This window comes from Acinonyx jubatus, chromosome X (genome assembly GCF_027475565.1).
Source record: "Acinonyx jubatus isolate Ajub_Pintada_27869175 chromosome X, VMU_Ajub_asm_v1.0, whole genome shotgun sequence".
Taxonomy (NCBI): Eukaryota; Metazoa; Chordata; class Mammalia; order Carnivora; family Felidae; genus Acinonyx; species Acinonyx jubatus.
Window position 1 is genome coordinate 63,874,769 of NC_069389.1, and position 16,805 is coordinate 63,891,573.

General features: G+C 36.5%; 1 protein-coding gene across 6 annotated transcripts in view; it reads right to left on the bottom strand.

Annotated features, from left to right (window-relative positions):
* BRWD3 (bromodomain and WD repeat domain containing 3) overlaps positions 1–16,805 on the bottom strand; it is a 242,818-nt gene that overhangs the window by 67,970 nt on the left and 158,043 nt on the right. For 5 of the 6 annotated variants that reach the window (XM_053201416.1, XM_027053775.2, XM_053201414.1 and 2 more), the window contains 9 exons: positions 11,523–11,630; positions 9,989–10,113; positions 8,770–8,852; positions 7,549–7,660; positions 6,530–6,591; positions 6,284–6,439; positions 5,511–5,631; positions 4,382–4,507; positions 4,215–4,293 (listed from right to left, as the gene is read on the bottom strand). In XM_053201416.1, coding sequence (XP_053057391.1) covers positions 4,215–4,293; positions 4,382–4,507; positions 5,511–5,631; positions 6,284–6,439; positions 6,530–6,591; positions 7,549–7,660; positions 8,770–8,852; positions 9,989–10,113; positions 11,523–11,630 — 972 coding nt within the window. Of the gene's footprint in view, positions 1–2,635; positions 4,063–4,214; positions 4,294–4,381; positions 4,508–5,510; positions 5,632–6,283; positions 6,440–6,529; positions 6,592–7,548; positions 7,661–8,769; positions 8,853–9,988; positions 10,114–11,522; positions 11,631–16,805 lie in introns of those variants that run through there. The other variant, XM_053201417.1, reaches the window with a different exon arrangement.

The following is a 16,805-nucleotide window of genomic DNA, read 5'->3' on the forward strand; positions in this document are numbered from 1 at the left end:
GTTCCTTCTATCCCGACTTTCTCAAGCGTTTTTACTAAGAAAGGTTGCTGAATTTTGTCAAATACTTTTTCTACACCGATTGACAGGATCATACGGTTCTTTTCTTTTTTTTATCAATGTGATGTATCACATTGATTGATTTGAGAATGTTGAACCAGCCCTGCAGCCCCAGAATTAATCCCACTTGATCATGGTAAGTAATTCTTTTTATATGCTGTTGAATTGGATTTGGTAGTATCCTGTTGAGAATTTTTGCATCCATATTCATCAGGGATATTGGTCTGTAGTTTTTTGTTTGTTTGTTTGTTTTTTTGCTGGGTTTCTGTCTGGTTTAGGAATCAAAGTAATGCTGGCTTCATAGAATGAGTCTGGAAATTTTCCTTCCCTTTCTATTTTTTGGAACAGCTTGAGAAGGATAGGTATTATCTCTGCTTTAAATGTCTGGTAGAATTCCACAGGGAAGCCATCTCGTCCTGGACTCTTATTTGTTGGGAGATTTTTGATAACAGATTCAATTTCTTTACTGGTTATGGGTCTGTTCAAGTTTTCTATTTCTTCCTGTTTGAGTTTTGGAAGCGCGTGGGTGCTTAGGAATTTGTCCATTTATTCCAGGTTGTCCAGTTTGTTGGCATATAAATTTTCATAGTATTCCCTGATGATTGCTTATATTTCTGAGGGACTGGTTGTAAGAAATCCATTTGCATTTGTGATTTTATCTATTTGGGTAAACTCCCCTTTCTTTTTGAGAAGCCTTGCTAGAGGTTTATCAATTTTGTTTATTTTTTCAAAACACTAACTCATCTTTATATTGATCTGCTCTACAGTTTTTTTTTAGATTGTATATTGTTTATTTCTGCTCCGATCTTTATTATTTCTCTTCTTCTGCTGGGTTTGGGGTGTTTTTGCTTCTTTGCTTCTATTTCCTTTAGGTGTGCTGTTAAGATTTTGCATCTGGGATTATTCTTGTTTCTTGAAATAGGCCTGGATTGCAATGTATTTTCCTCTCGGGACTGCCTTCACTGCATCCCAAAGCATTTGGATTGTTGTATTTTCATTTGTTTCCATATATTTTTTAATTACTTCTCTAATTGATTGGTTGACCCATTCATTCTTTAGTAGGGTGTTCTTTAACCTCCATGCTTTTAGAGGTTTTCCAGACTTTTTCCTGTGGTTGATTTCAAGGTTCATAGCGCTGTGTTCTGAAAGTGTGCATGGTATGATCTCAATATTTTTATACTTATTAAGGGGCTGTTTTGTGACCCAGTATGTGATCTATCTTGGAGAATGTTCCATGTGCACTCAAGAAGAAAGTATATTTTGTTGCTTTGTGATGCAGAGTTCTAAATATATGTCTCAAGTCCATCAGATCCAATGTATCATTCAGGGCCTTTGCTTGTTTATTGAACCTCTGTCTGGATGATTGATCTATAGTTGTAGGTGGAGTATTAACGTCTCTTGCAATTTCCACATTCTTATCAATAAGGTTGCTTATGTTTGTGATTAATTGTTTTATATATTTGGAGGCTCCTGTATTTAGCGCATAGACATTTATAATTGTTACCTCTTCCCGATGGAAAGACCCTGTAACTATTATTAACGGCCTTCTTAATCTCTTGTTACAGCCTTTAATTTAAAGTCTAGTTTGTCTGATATAAGTAAGGGTACTCCAGCTTTCTTCTGACTTCCAATAGCATGATAGATAGGTCTCCATCCCCTCACTTTCAACCTGAAGGTGTCCTCAGTTCTAAAATGAGTCTCTTTTAGACAGCAAATAGATGGGTCTTATTTTTTTATTCATTCTGGTACCCTATATCTTTTGGTTGGAGCATTTCGTCCATTTACATTCAGTGTTATTATTTAAAAGATATGGGTTTACAGTCATTGTGATGTCTGTAGGTTTCATGCTTGTAGTGATGTCTCTGGTACTTTGTGGTCCTTGCAACATTTCACTCAGAGAGTTCCCCTTAGGATCTCTTTTAGGGCTGGTTTAGTGGTGATAAATTCCTTCAGTTTTTGTTTGTTTGGGAAAACCTTTCTCTCTTCTTCTATTCTGAATGACAGAGTTGCTCGATAAAGGATTCTCAGCTGCATACTTTTTCTGTTCATCATATTGAAGATTTCCTGCCATTCCTTTCTGGCCTGCCAAGTTCCCATAGACAGGTCTGCCACTACTGTTATGTGTGTACCTTTTTAAGTTAGAGCCTGTTTATCCCCAGCTGCTTTATTTTCTCTTTATCCTTGTATTTTGCCAGTTTCCGTATGATATGTTGAGCAGAAGATGGATTCAAGTTACGTCTGAAGGGATTTATCTGTTTGTCTAGGATTTCAATGCCTTTTTCCTTCCCCAGCTCAGGGAAATTCTCAGCTATGATTTCTTCAAGTACACCTTCAGCCCCTTTCCCTCTTCTTCTTCTGGAATTCCTATGATACAGGTATTGTTCCATTTGATTGCCTCACTTAGTTCTCTAATTCTCCCCTCATATTCCTGGATTTGTTTATCTTTTTCTCAGTTTCCTGTTTTTCCATAATTTTATCTTGTAATTCACCTATTCTCTCCTCTGCCTCTTCAAATCAAGCTGTGGTCGCCTCCACTTTACTTTGCACCTCATTTATGGCATTTTTTAGCTCCTCATGACTATTTACTAGTCCCTTGATCTCTGTAGCAATAGATTCTCTGCTGTCCTCTGTGCTTTTTTCAAGCCCAGGAATTAATTTTATGGCTATTACTCTAAATTCTTATTCCTATTTATATTGCTGAAATCGTTTTGATCAATTTGTTAGTTGTTGCTACTTCCTGGAGTTTCTTTTGAGGAGAATTCTTCCAGTTCGTCATTTTGGGTAGTCCCTGGGGTGGCTCCAAACTGCAGGGTACTTCCCCTGTGCTGTCAGGAGAAACTTGTGTTGGTGGGCAGGGCTGCAATCCGACCTGATGTCTGTCCCCAGCCCACCGCTGGGGCCACAGACTGTTGTGTACCTTATCTTCCCCTCTCCCAGGGGTAGGACTCACTGTGGAGTACTGTGGCCCCAGTCTGGACTACTTGCACACTGCCAGGCTTGTGGTGTTGGTTCGATGGGATCTGGCGTATTAGCCAGGGTGGATCAGCAAGGTGCATGGGGGGTGGGAAGGGCAGGTTTAACTCGGTTTGGTGTCAGTGGTCCCCTGCGCGAGGGGCACTGCAGCACTGGGAGGGAGGCAGGTCTGTTGGAGGGATGGATCTACAGAAGTACAGCATTGGGGAACCAAGTTCGGTGATGGGAACTGGTTCCCTATGAAATTTCAGCTGGGGTATGGGAGAGGGAGATTGTGCTTGCCAGTGCCTTTGTTCCCCCGCCGAGCTGAGCTCTGTCTTCCAGGGCTCAACAACTCTCCCTCCCAGTGTTGTCTTGCCCTCCCTCTGGTGGAGCAGAGCTGTTGACTTTTAACATTCCAGCTGTTATGTCCTTATGGCTGTCAGGACTCATGGAGTCCGGCCCCTCTGTGTTTGAAAGCCAGACTTGGGGGCTCTGCCTTGCTGGACGGGCTGCCCTTCTGCTGCCCCGGCTCCCTCCTGCCAGTCTGCCAGTCCGTGTAGTTCGCACCACCTCTCCGCCCTTCCTACCCTTTTCTGTGGGCCTCTTGTGTACACTTGGCTCCAGAGAGTCCATTCTGCTAGTCTTCTGGTAGTTTCCTGGGTTATTTAGGCAGATGTGGGTGGAATCTAAGCAATCAGCAGGAAGAGGTGAGCCCAGTGTCCCCCTATGCTGCCATCTTCCCCTGTCTCTTCCAGGATCCAATAGATCTGATACAATCTAATAAAATGTATGAATTTGGTTCAGGGGTAGTCCAGTCCAGGCTGTCTACTTTAGATAAGAAACCACTGTTCGTTCCTCTAGTCCATGGCAGGTGCTCCATGTCTGTTAGACTCATTTACCTGAAATCTGCCTTGTCTTGTTTTTAAGGCTGGAAAATCAAGTGGTGATTTCTCATCACTGAAACCCGCTGAGTCCGTAAGAACGACTGGCCACGTGTCTCAAAAAACTTTAGCACCAGCACATTTCTGGTATATACCATCTAAATACAGGCTAAAGAGTTGAATATAAAAAGATGAAGGTGATTAGCCAATTTTCAGAAATCAGTTTCAACGCTTATAGCCAGTTATAACACACACAATACTTACTGTATTTTGAAAAACAGAAAAGAAATTCATGCCTATTAATCATGCTGTGATTCTCACCTCTTCTGCATCAGTGCTGTTTAGTTCTTCTGCTTTAATTTTATTGTAAGTATCCAATATATCAGTACAGCTCTGATCCCTAAGAAACAAGTAAGTCAAAAGATACTTCAATATATTATTTTTAAAATCAGAAGTCAGCTCCTCTGGAAGATAAAACTGCTTCTTACCCAATAAATCGAAGTAAGACATCAGTTACAATTTTGGCTGCTTTAACTATAGGACTATCTGGCTCATTGAAAGTCCTGGCATTATGCTCAATGTAGCGAACCTCCCACATTAATGCTGATATTCTCCTATGAAAGAAAAAATAACCCTGTTACTTTTTTGATACATATAAAGTCTGTTCTAAGAATTTATAACATAGAACAACTAGGCACTCAATCATGGCATGTCAAAGGTGTTCTAATACATGTATGTAACTTAATATATGTGTATAAGTGATATGCACTAATATAAAGGTATATAGTTACAGTATTTGAAGTGTAGGAAGCATTAAGAACCAGTGGACTGCATATTGGAAAGAACTGACCCAAGACATCATGGGTAAACAGGCATTTTAACGAAATAAGTATAAACACAGTGTTTTGATAAAGTCAAGGAAATGTTTAGTTTTCAGTGGAAGAAATGAGGAAGATCAAGAAAAAAAAGAAACCAGGTTTCAGAAAAATAATTTCATGTAGTTACTTTTATGATATGTATTATCAAATTAAATTGTAGGTAATGTTATAAAATATACCCAATTGGCTATATTTATAGCCAGCTCATGTTGGAATAACTGTGATTAGGACACAGTGGACTCTGGGGTTAGAGATGTACCAAAGGGTGCCCTCTACTACTCTCTCATAATTGACTCCCAACTGAAATGAAGAAAAAATTTACTTGGCCCTTTATCTAAACACATTTTAGGGCTTGTAATTAAATCTAACTGCTGCCTAATTCCTCAACAAGGGATTTAAACATGCTCCAACTTCCTAGAGCACCTTAATCATGATGAATCCACAAACCACTTACTTAATCTGCCTTTAATAAACTAAAGTTAACAATGGTTTTTGTTTCACATGTGATTTGTGCTACTCATAATTTCTTCTCTGTCCTTTATTCCATACTCCTTACCCTGGAAGACTGAGAATCTATCAAAAAAGGTAAATTAGTGTTCCAAATCTTTAGAAGAAATTTTGGAGTATACTGAATGATTATTTTATAGTAAGAAAACACAGATCTCACTGTATCATTATACAAAAAGGAACACAAAAGATGTAAAGCTATAAACTTTATAAATAATAAAACTAAACAGACCTGTAAAAGCGATTTTCAAGTCTCCGCCTGATGGTGTTGAGGTCAGTTGGATAAGCAACTACTGTACAATACAAGGGATAGGCACTGAGATCCACTGGAACAGCAAAAGGGCTGGCAAAATCTATAACATTACCAAAATCAAAAAAGGTAGTTATAAAAGATATTAATGTTTCATGTTAACAAACAAAAACTTTATAAATCAGAAGGGAGGACAATATACTACATTACTAAAATTAAATGATCCAATTATGCAAATATTAGACAAGTATCATTAAAATGTTATTCTTTTTATTTGGACATAATATCTATGAATCATGTATGATACATTGGTTCAAATCAGGTGCAATGAGATGAATAAAAGGAGAACTTCAAATCTGTCTTTTCTGGATAAATGCCAAACAGCTCAAGTGATATGTTTTAGATAATATAGCTTAGACATGTAAGGAAAAAGTATTACTCATCCACTGTGTATCAAAAAACTCAACCAAAGTCAAGCACAGAGAATAGCTAGAGAGCCAAAGTGACTCAAGAAAGTAAAAGACCACTATATACCACGTCTTCACTATTATATAAGCTCCCAGAGAATAGAAAAAAATTTATCAATCATTACACTGGCCAAACATATAAAATATTAATATTAAAACTAGAATCACTTGATTAAAAGTGCCTCTTGAGTTAAAAGTATACAGTGAAAAATATATTTCCTTTTATAGAACTTAAAATTCTGCTGGTTTTCCTTGTTCCTTCCTAATATTCTTTCATATTCACCGTACCCAGGGACAGAAGGTGGTTGATGCCCTGAATAACCCGTTCACATTCCTCATCTCTGGAGTGAGCCCCCCACTCTCCTTCCTGGGGTTTGTATAGCAAAGCAGTCAGTTCCTCCTGGGACACAGGAACACCAGCACCAACTTCATCTGGAAAGGCAGCTATGCATAAGATTAAAAATCAGAAATGATTAGTTTCCAATACTGTGCTACTGATACTGAATTATAATTCATTTTTAAAAGCATATTTACTTCCTTCTGGAATTGGCTCCATATCCCAGGGGCTCATCTTTTCTCTCTCATTATTGTCCCAGCTATTAAAAAATAACAAGATACAAATCAAATTCACAGGACACTTACTTTTATATATCACCATAATTTGCATGACTTCCTGGGGGTAAAATTTGGAAAAGGGCAATACAGTTTTCCTTAAAGTACAATTTCACTTACATAAAGATGATTAACCTTTAATTATAGTTCACCAATATGAAATAGAGAGAGCAGTAAACTTACACTTAGTTTTACTTGGCTTTTTGTTTGAATTCCAATCAAGCACGTATTCAATATTAGCCCAGGGTACATAACGAAAAGACCTCTTTGGAAAATTCCTTTCAGGTTAAGAAAGTCAATTTTAATAGATCAATTCTTTCTGTGAGATAATCTAGTTTATCCTAATAGTTTAAGAATAACAGCATCTCCAAAATTTTATTATTCCCTTGTGATCCACAATATGCAAAATTAAAGTCAGTCCTCACAGAATAAACATTAATCATTCTTGAGAAGAAAATTTCATTCATTAAGAATCTTACAATGCTGGTATTTAATGAAAAACTAAAGTAAATGTTGTAGACAAATAGTACGTCCAAACATAATACAGTCACCTGTGCCTAGAATTCATACCATTAAATAAAAGACTGGGTACTAACATTTATTGCTATGTTCCAAACAATTACTTTAAACAATGAATTAATTTCAGGATTCTTCATGAAATAATAGTTGCAATTCTTGTCTAAAACAGAAATACTTAAAAGAAAATACAGGCATAAGGGAGGTACAAATAAGTCTTCAGTTCCTGCTTTGTTTTAGCACGCATATTGGACCAAGAGGTTTATCATCAAATTCCTTCCTTACAGGTACCAGGATTACTTCCTTAATGGTACAGGTTAGATAAAGATAAGTCAAAGTAACAACGTAGTATTCCTGGTAGGGTCAGAAAGTCCATATAGTACCACAGTATTATATTAGGCATAAAATACCATAAATGTACTTACTGAACACTGTAGCACTGGAAAGAACTATCAGGATACTCTGGTTGAAAAGGTTGCTGACTCTCCACAGTCCCAAACCACCAGGCATCATCAATTATACTGCGGAATCTATCACCTATAATATTTTTGGAAATTCTTAAAAGGATGTTTTTGAGAGTAACAGCTTTGTTCACACTTTAAATTGCTACTTTTTTTTGGACAAAGTAGCCTTGTATCTAGCATTATTAGAGGTTTCAATCTGAGTTTCCCAGATAAGTAAATTTTATATTTTACTCTAAGGTTTTGACTTCCAAGTACTAGTAATCTTTCTGAGATAAATCAAATATGTCCATGTCTTCTTAAATAAATGTTACCACATATAATCTAATTTTTATCAATTACTTAGGATCATTATTAGGCATACTTTTTCTTGTACTGTACGTATGTTACTACAGTTCTTTTCCTTTTTGCTTTCAGCTTTTTGCCTTTAATAATCTCTTCATACTATTCTGCCTCTAAAGGGCTAAGGATTATAAAACCAAACCATTGCAGACAAAAATGTTTCTCCCACATAAGAAAGGAGACTTCAAAAGTACTAATAGCAACCATTTACACAGTATAAATTTTAAATATTTAGTTTCCATCTTAAGTGCTATCATTTATTGCTCACATCACCTTGTAGGTGTGTTCTAATGTGATTGTTATCATAAAGATAATGGAAGTGGGACACAGAGAGATTAAAAACTTGCCCAAGATCAAATAGCTAGTGAAGGGTTAAAGGAAGGGATAGGAGAGGAGGGATAGGGAGAGGAAGAGAAAAGGTGCAGAAACAGGTAGAAGTACAGAGAGAAACAGAGTGAGAGAGAGAGAGAAAGAGTGACAAAGAGAGAAAGAAAGAAAGAAAATCACAATCAGTAATGGCCTGCTTAAGAGCCCAAGTGTTAAGTACTCTATATTAGGCAGTACTCTACATTAGGGCAAGTGACATTTGATGGTTTTTTTTAAAATTCAGATTTGTATTCTAATGGATTAGATATTTGCAGAAAAATTAGAGGTTATATGCTAAACACAATGTGCATAAAATCACCTAAACATAACTGAGAAGGAAAATTTAATTTGATTTTTCTAATTTGGTTAACAGCTTTTACCAACTAGATGTTATACTAGCTTATTTCTATTAAATTATAATTAAAATGTTACTCTATTTCAAACTTAATTGTTATTAAGTGAGAATTTTATACTCACCAATCTGCCAGTTCCTTTCTTTGGCTTCATTATAAAACTGATGTAGCACAAGGAAGTCAATGACATCTGGCATGTCATGATACCTGTATAAAAAATAAAGCACATATGAATCAATATACAAATATAACAGCATATGATACTAAATATCCAGAGATCTATGTTTAAAGTGGAGTCATTTAAAAAATGTTGTAAGCCTCAAGGTTCCTGCAAATGTCTTTACTTAAACTCCATCTGCTTTTGTTAGTCCCCTGCCTATTACTCTATCACTTTAATAACATAAAGACACCAATGAAGGTCCTTAAAGCTTAGTATAAGGTATTTTATATTAAGAGCTCTTAATATAAAAGAGTCTATAATTAGAAAAGTATGAATTGATGTTCTTTCATCTCCTCAGATTTCAAACTCTAAGAAATGTGCCACTGACTAATCATTTCTTTTATTATTAACAGAAGTAAAAGCAACTACCATGTTTCAACCACACCATTAGGCATTTATAAAGGTTTTTCTTTTAATTCATCACAACAATCTTGAGGCAGTTACTAACATTTACATTTGCAGATGAAGGCATAAATTCAGAGAGGTTAAGTAACTTGCTCACAGATATATATCTAGTTGATCCTTAAACAATACAGGTTTGAACCCCTGCAGGTCAACTTCAATGCAGACTTTTTTCAATAAATATGCATATATATACTGTAAATATATTTTCTCTCTCTTTATGATTTTCTTAATTACATTTTATTTTCTCTTGCTTACTTTATTGTAAGAATACTATATATAATACATAAAACATACAAAATACATATTAGTCAAAAGTTTATTTTATCAATAAGGCTTCTGTTTAACAGCAGGCTATTAGTAGTTAAGTTTTTGGGGAGTCAAAAGTTACATACAGATTTTCAACTGTCGGGGGTCAGTACCCATAAGTCCCCACATTGTTCAAGGGTTAACTGTATACACACAAAAACATACTACAGTACATATATGTTTGCTACACACACACATGCATGCACACACATGGAAGTTTATAAATATGTATATATATAGCTATTACGTGTAAAAAAAAGAATTAAACATTAAACCCTGGTCTTTAAAACTCTAAAGCCCATAGTACTATAGTATTTTCTCTCCCATCAAGCCTTGTACTCTGCAGAATAAATGACTGGGATTAAAACACACACACACACACACACACACACAACCAGAGATAGCTACTCACTTAATGGAAAAAGATTCTCCAGTCATTTTGCCTGAAATGGGGTCCAGAAATGCAAGCTTCAAGCAACACAGTGTAGGTGGTCCAACCTCATATTTGATTCCTACAATCTTAACAAACTCTTGTTCCTATTCATGAGAATACCAATAAATTATTACTTTCAATATAAATGCCTGACAGTTGTATATTATTTCATTATTTTTGAGCAATTAAAAAACTATCTGAATACCCACCAAATACTAAGCATTCCACTATGTGTTAAAGGCAGTAAGACACAGTCATTGACAATATCAAGTCATAGTATACTTCAGGGCTCTAAACTAAGGATAAGCAACCAAATCCCCTTGAGAACATTTTTAAAATTCATATTCTCAAAACCTACTCCTATAGAATTGAATTCAATAGGTCTGGGGTACAAGTTTAGTCATACATATTTTGAAATAATTCCCCAAGGGATTATGATGTTTTTGCCTGGTTAAGACATATATTATGTAAGTATGCAGGTAGACATGTATGTGTATATTTGGGGAAAGGGCTTACATATTTTAATGCCTACAATATTATTTTATAAACCACTCTCATAACTGATTATTAGTCATACTTAGCAGTTGGCAAAACTGAGCCTTATGGGCATAGTGACTTGTTTTACTCTACTTTCACCTGATTTAGAATAGCGATAGCATCCCTATCTCCCAGGAGATGATTGTGTAAAGCTCACTTGATAAGATATTTTCATACCTCACAACCTTAATACAATATTTTACAAGTATCTAAATCTTTGTTTCAATAAATCTACATTCTTTCATGTATGCTTCCTGCTAAGTATCATCAGACAACAATCCTTCATTTACCTGAAAAACCACTGTAACACTGCTCTTAAGTCTCTTGTTCTTCAAGTTGGAAAAACAAAAGAAGAAAACATGCATAAACCTAACTAGAAATGATGATGTATGTATCTATGTATTTATGAAGGAATGAGTATGTATTTACAGTCAGAAAAACCTCCAAAATATTAAACATACCTATTTTACTCAATACCATGTAGCTATATATGTACTGTATCAAAAATGATAATCCATAAAGTACCACAAAGTTCTGAGTTTCTTGGGATTCATGATATTTATGATTTTTACTTAAAGCCACTGGAATCTCAAGGGTGTCTGTAATCCACACACAAAGTCAGTTTATAGAGCCTCCGAATATACAAAGCTGCTCAGGAAAATAACCACACCAGGGAACTACTGCTTTGCTCCAAATATAGAATGGTATACACTAGACGACTTGAAGCTTGAAGAAAATTAGGTCAAATAATCAAGACAACAAATAGCATACAAATTTCAGCAAACATAAAATGGGACCCATAACACATGTACAAGAGTATGGAACATCTCCTTATCTTAGACACACAATCAATAATGAAATATGTACGAAACTGAGAAAAAGCTATATATACGCAAGTAACTTAATTCCAAAGCTACTTCAGTTAGTTTATGAAGTATCAAAACTACTTCATAGTTTATGAATTTGGCCAACTTACCCTGAGATCCATTTTATTCCATGGCTGTTTTTGTAAATTAAGGGTGTATATTTTTGACTTCCTTACAGCCCGCACATAAGCTTCATGTCCTTGCCTGAAATAGATAAGCTAAAACAAAAAACATAAGGTATTAACAAGCAGTATCCTATTTAATTAACAGCTCTATGTATCCCAGTATATACTGTTACAAATGTCTTCTTCTGTTTACAACAAAATTATAATTTTGAAAAAAATGTATAATTATTTGTCACTATCAAATAATGTTCATTCAGTATTCATGTCTATGTTGCCTGTACTAAGTACTGCATAAAAACACTGCATATAAGTATTGCATATAAACACTGTAGACACAATCTTTTTCCTTCTAGCTGCTTCATAAATTTCTGAAGAAAGAGGAACCAATGACAAATGTACACAGAACTGATCATATTTTAAAGTACTATTTTTCAAACTATAAGAGTAAAAATATCAATAATAACCACGTTATTCAGATATAATTTATTACATATATATTACTGTATACAACAAATATTGATTGAACATATGTGTACAAGGCACTGGGTGCAGTGGTAACATACCAAAATAAAATCCTTTCCCTCGAGGATATGGGCAGACAGGTAAACATAGGAGTATAATATAAGGCTGAATATACTAAATATCATAAGAGAGAAATAACTTAGGTGAAAGCTCAGGAGGAAAGAGCAGCAGGTAAATGGAAAGTAGGAATAACATCCAGGAGAAGTTGGCATTTAAGTTAAACTTGTAAACATGAGTATTTTCAAAGGCAATGATCTGTGGCTATGGCCATTCCAGGCAAAATACTGAAGGCTTAACATTTAAAGTAAAAAGTAATGGTGCCATTAAGAGATTGGTTTTATAAAAAGTATCCATTTTATGAATTCTTTAAAAACATTTAATTTATGTATTTCACTGTCTGATTCACTTATATATCTCCTCCATTAGAAGAAGTATGAGTTTTACGAGTTCTTTAAAAACATTCTTTCATTTATGTATTTCACTGATGGACTCACTTATATACTTCCTCCATTACCTGCACAATTATCATTACCTAATACACACTACTCCTGAGGCATATAAGCATATTCTAAATTTAACAAAGCAAAGGGAAAGTGATTCCACCAAGGTAAATATGGTCTTATATAAGAGAGGTGTCTCATCAGACATATAATATACAGATTCTTGTTCTCTTTTGTAAAGACTTCTAAGATTAATTAAAGATAACTCTCCTTAGAGGAAGACAGCAGCAGAGCAGGAAGATCCCAGGCTCCTTTCATTCCAAGAAACACAACTAGATAAATTTCAAATCATCCTAAATACCACAGGAATGGACCTGAAGACTGGCAGAACAAACTCCAAAACTGAAGGGAGAGAAGAGGCCTCACTGAAGAAGGTAAGAAGTGGAGACATGGGTTAGGGGAGAAACAGATTGTGGGTAATACAAAGGGGAGGGAGCCATGGTCATGAAGTGGGAGAGAGGAGCTCATAGGGGTACACACAAGGAGAACATTTCCCCAAAGCCATTGGCTTGGAAAAAGACAGGGGATGAATTTTGTGAGGTCTTGCAATAAGCCGGGCTTTGTTAAAGTCTAGAGTTTTAAAGAACAGTGTGTTTGGCTGGCATAGAGCCAGGAGGGCACTGCCCTACTGCTAGAGAGAAGGCAGGCAAACAACTCGGGTGCAGACAGTAGGGATACAGTTATCTGAAGCGTGCATGGGGCACACACTAGGGAGATTTTTTGCTCTTCTTGGAATATGTCCCTGAGAGGAAGCATTCACAGAGACATCTCTCTGGGAACAAAGGCGGTGGATGGTGCCATTTCCCTCCCCTGCCTCTAACTATAAACACACAGCCACCACAGGAAGCAGCAAAACACTAACATTGGCTGCCTAGCTTCCCCACGCCCCTGTGCTCTGGTGGAACTGCCCTCTCAGTCAGGCTTGCCTTAGTCCCAGTGGAACAGGCCCCTCTCCCAGAAGACCAGAAGAAACCCCTGCCCACACCAAGTCTTCCTACCAGAGAGTACTACAGGGCCCCAGTTCTGATGGAGGTGGTGACAGGTCTCATTACACAAGATCAGAGCCCACTTAGTTAAAACTCATCACATTCAGGCCTGGGGACCAAAGTCAGCCCACAGCAGGCAAGAAGAGCCTCTGCAGATGAACAGCCTGAAGAATAGAGCAGCCAAAACACAACAGCAGAGTGCAAGCAGCACACATCTGAGACACTCCCTGAAGTGCCAGGCCCTGAGCCCTACATAATCTCTTCTTAATAAGGCCATTACTTTTAGGAGACGGATGCATAACTTTTCTTTTTTTTTTTTTATAAAAAAGAAGAGAAGGCAAAGACTTAGACAAAATAACAAGATGGAGGAATTCATCCCAAATGAAAGAACAAGATAAAGTCACAGGCCAGACATCTAAGTGAAACAGATATAAATAACATGCCTGATGGAAAATTTACACCAATAATCATAAGGATACTGATACTGAAAAAAGAAGACATCAGGGGCACCTGGGTGGCTCAGTCAGTTAAGTGTCAGACTTCGGTTCAGGTCATGCTCTCACGGTTCATGGGTTCGTGAATTCAAGTCACCCATCAGGCTCTGTGCAGATAGCTCAGAGCCTGGAGCCTACTTAGGTTTCTGTGTCTCCCTCTTTCTCTGCCCCTCCCCCGCTCTCACTCTGTCTCCCTCTCTCTCTCCTAAAAATGAATATTTTTTTAAAAAAAGAAGACATCAGTGACACCCTTAAGACAGAGATAAAAGAGTTAAAAAACAATCAGATATGAAGAGTGAAATAGAAGAGATTAGAAACATGCTTGAGGCAATTAACTGCAGGCTGGAAGAAGCAAAGGAATGAATTAGTGACCTAGAATACAAAGTAATGTAAAGTAATGAAGCTAAACAAATGAGAGAAAGAATTATGCAACAGAACAGATTTAGAGAATTCAGTGACTTAATCAAATGTAACAGCATACACATTACAGGAGTCAAAGAGGAAGAAGAGAGAAAAGGGCATAGAAAATTTACTTGAAGAGACAATAGCTGAGACCCTCCCTAATATGGGGAAGAAAACAGACATCTGGATCCAGGAGGCACAGAGAACTTGCATCAAAATAAACAAAAGCAGGCCAAACAAAGACATACTATAATTAAATGTGTAAAATACAGTGATAAAGTCAAGTCTGAAAGTCAGCAAGAGAAAAGAAGTCCTTAACTACAAGAGAAAAGACATAGGCAGCTGCAGATTTCCTAAAAGGAACTTGGCCAGCCAAAGAGGAGTGCATGATATATGCAAAGTTCTGAATGGGAAAAATCTGCAGTCAAGAATGCCCTATCCAGCAAAGATATCATTCAGAATAGGAGAGATAAAGAGTTTCCCAAACAAAAACTGAAGGGAGTGTGTGACCACTAAACCAGCCCTTCCAAGAAATATTAAAGGGGACTCTGAGGGGAAAGCAGAGACAAAAAAATGACAAAGACTAGAAAGGATTAGAGAAAATCTCAGAAACAATGATAAATCAAGTAATAAAATGGTACTAAATTCAAATCTGAATTACTCTGAAGGTAAATGGACAAAATACTCTAATCAAATGACCTAGGATATAAGAATAGATAAAGTAGATAAAAACACAAGACCCATCTATACACTGTCTGTAAGAAACTCATTTCAGACCTAAAGAAGCCTACAGATTGAAATCAAGGGGATGGAGAAGGATTTATCATTCAAATGCATGTCAAAAGAAACCTACAGTAGCAATAATTATATCAGACAAACCAGACTTTAAAACAAAGACTGTAACAAGAGATAAAAAGGGCAAGATAGCATAATAAAGGGGACAATCACAAAGATATAACAATTGTAAATATGTATGCACCCAACAATGGAACAATCAAATATATGAAACAGTTAATAACAAACATAGAGGAACTAATTGGTAGTTATACAATAGTAGGGGATTTTACATTTTTTTAAGTTTATTTATTTAAAAAAAAATTTTAATGTTTATTATTTGAGAGAAAGAGAAAGAGAGACAGAGAGCAAGCAGGGGAGGGGAAGAGAGAGAGCAAGACACAATATCTGAAGCAGGCTCCAGGCTCTGAGCTGCCAGCAAACAGCCCAGCACAGGGCTCGAACCCACAGACCACGAGATCATGACCTGAGCTGAAGTCAGCTGCTTAACCAACTGAGCCACCCATGCACCCCTATTTATTTATTTTGAGAGAGAGAGCATGCATGCATACAAGCAGGATAGGGGCAGAGACAGAGGGAGAGAGAGAGAACACCAAGCAGGCTCTGCACTATTGATGGAGAGAATAGTAGGGGACTTTAACATTACATTGACATCAACAGGTAGATCAACTAAACAGAAAATAAGCAAGGAAACAATGCCTTTGAATGTCACACTGGAGCAGATGGATTTAGCACATATATACAGAACAGTCCATCATACAACAGCAGAATATACACATTCCTTTCAACTGCAAATGGAAAATTCCCCAGAATAGATCATGTGTTAGGTCACAAAATAGGCCTCAACAAATACAAAGAGACTGAAGTCATGCCATACAACTTTTCTGACCACAACACTATGAAAATAGAAGTCAACCACAAAAAAAAGATCTAGAAAAACTACAAAAACATGGAGGTGAATAACATGCTACTAAACAATGAATGGGTCAACCAGGAAATAAAAAAAAAAATACATGGAGACAAATGTAAATGAAAACACAATGGTCTAAAACATTGGGGATGCAGCAAAAGTAGTCCTCACAACAAAGTATATAACAATACAGGCCAACTCAAGAAGTAAGAAAAATCTCTAAGAAACAACCTAACTTCCAACCTAAAGGAGTGAGGAAAAAAAGAAATAAAGCTTAAATCCAGGAGAAAGAAGGAAATAATAAAGATTAGAGAAGAAATAAATGATATGGAAACTAAAAAAAAATACACTAGATAAATAAAACCAGGAGTTGTTGCTTTTTTTAAAACATTTTTAATTTTTTTTTTTATTGTAAAGAAAGAGAGCATATGAGTTGGGGAGAGGGGCCGATTACGACCTGAGGGGATTATGATCTGAGCCGGAATCAAGAGTTGGACACTCAACCAACTGAATCACCCAGGCGCCCTGAGGAGCTGTTTCTTTAAAAAAAAAAAATCAACTAAATTGGGGCACCTGGATAGCTAGCTCAGTGGATTAAGCATCTGACTTTCACTCAGGTCATGATCTCACAGTTTGTGGGTTTGAGCCCCACATCAGGT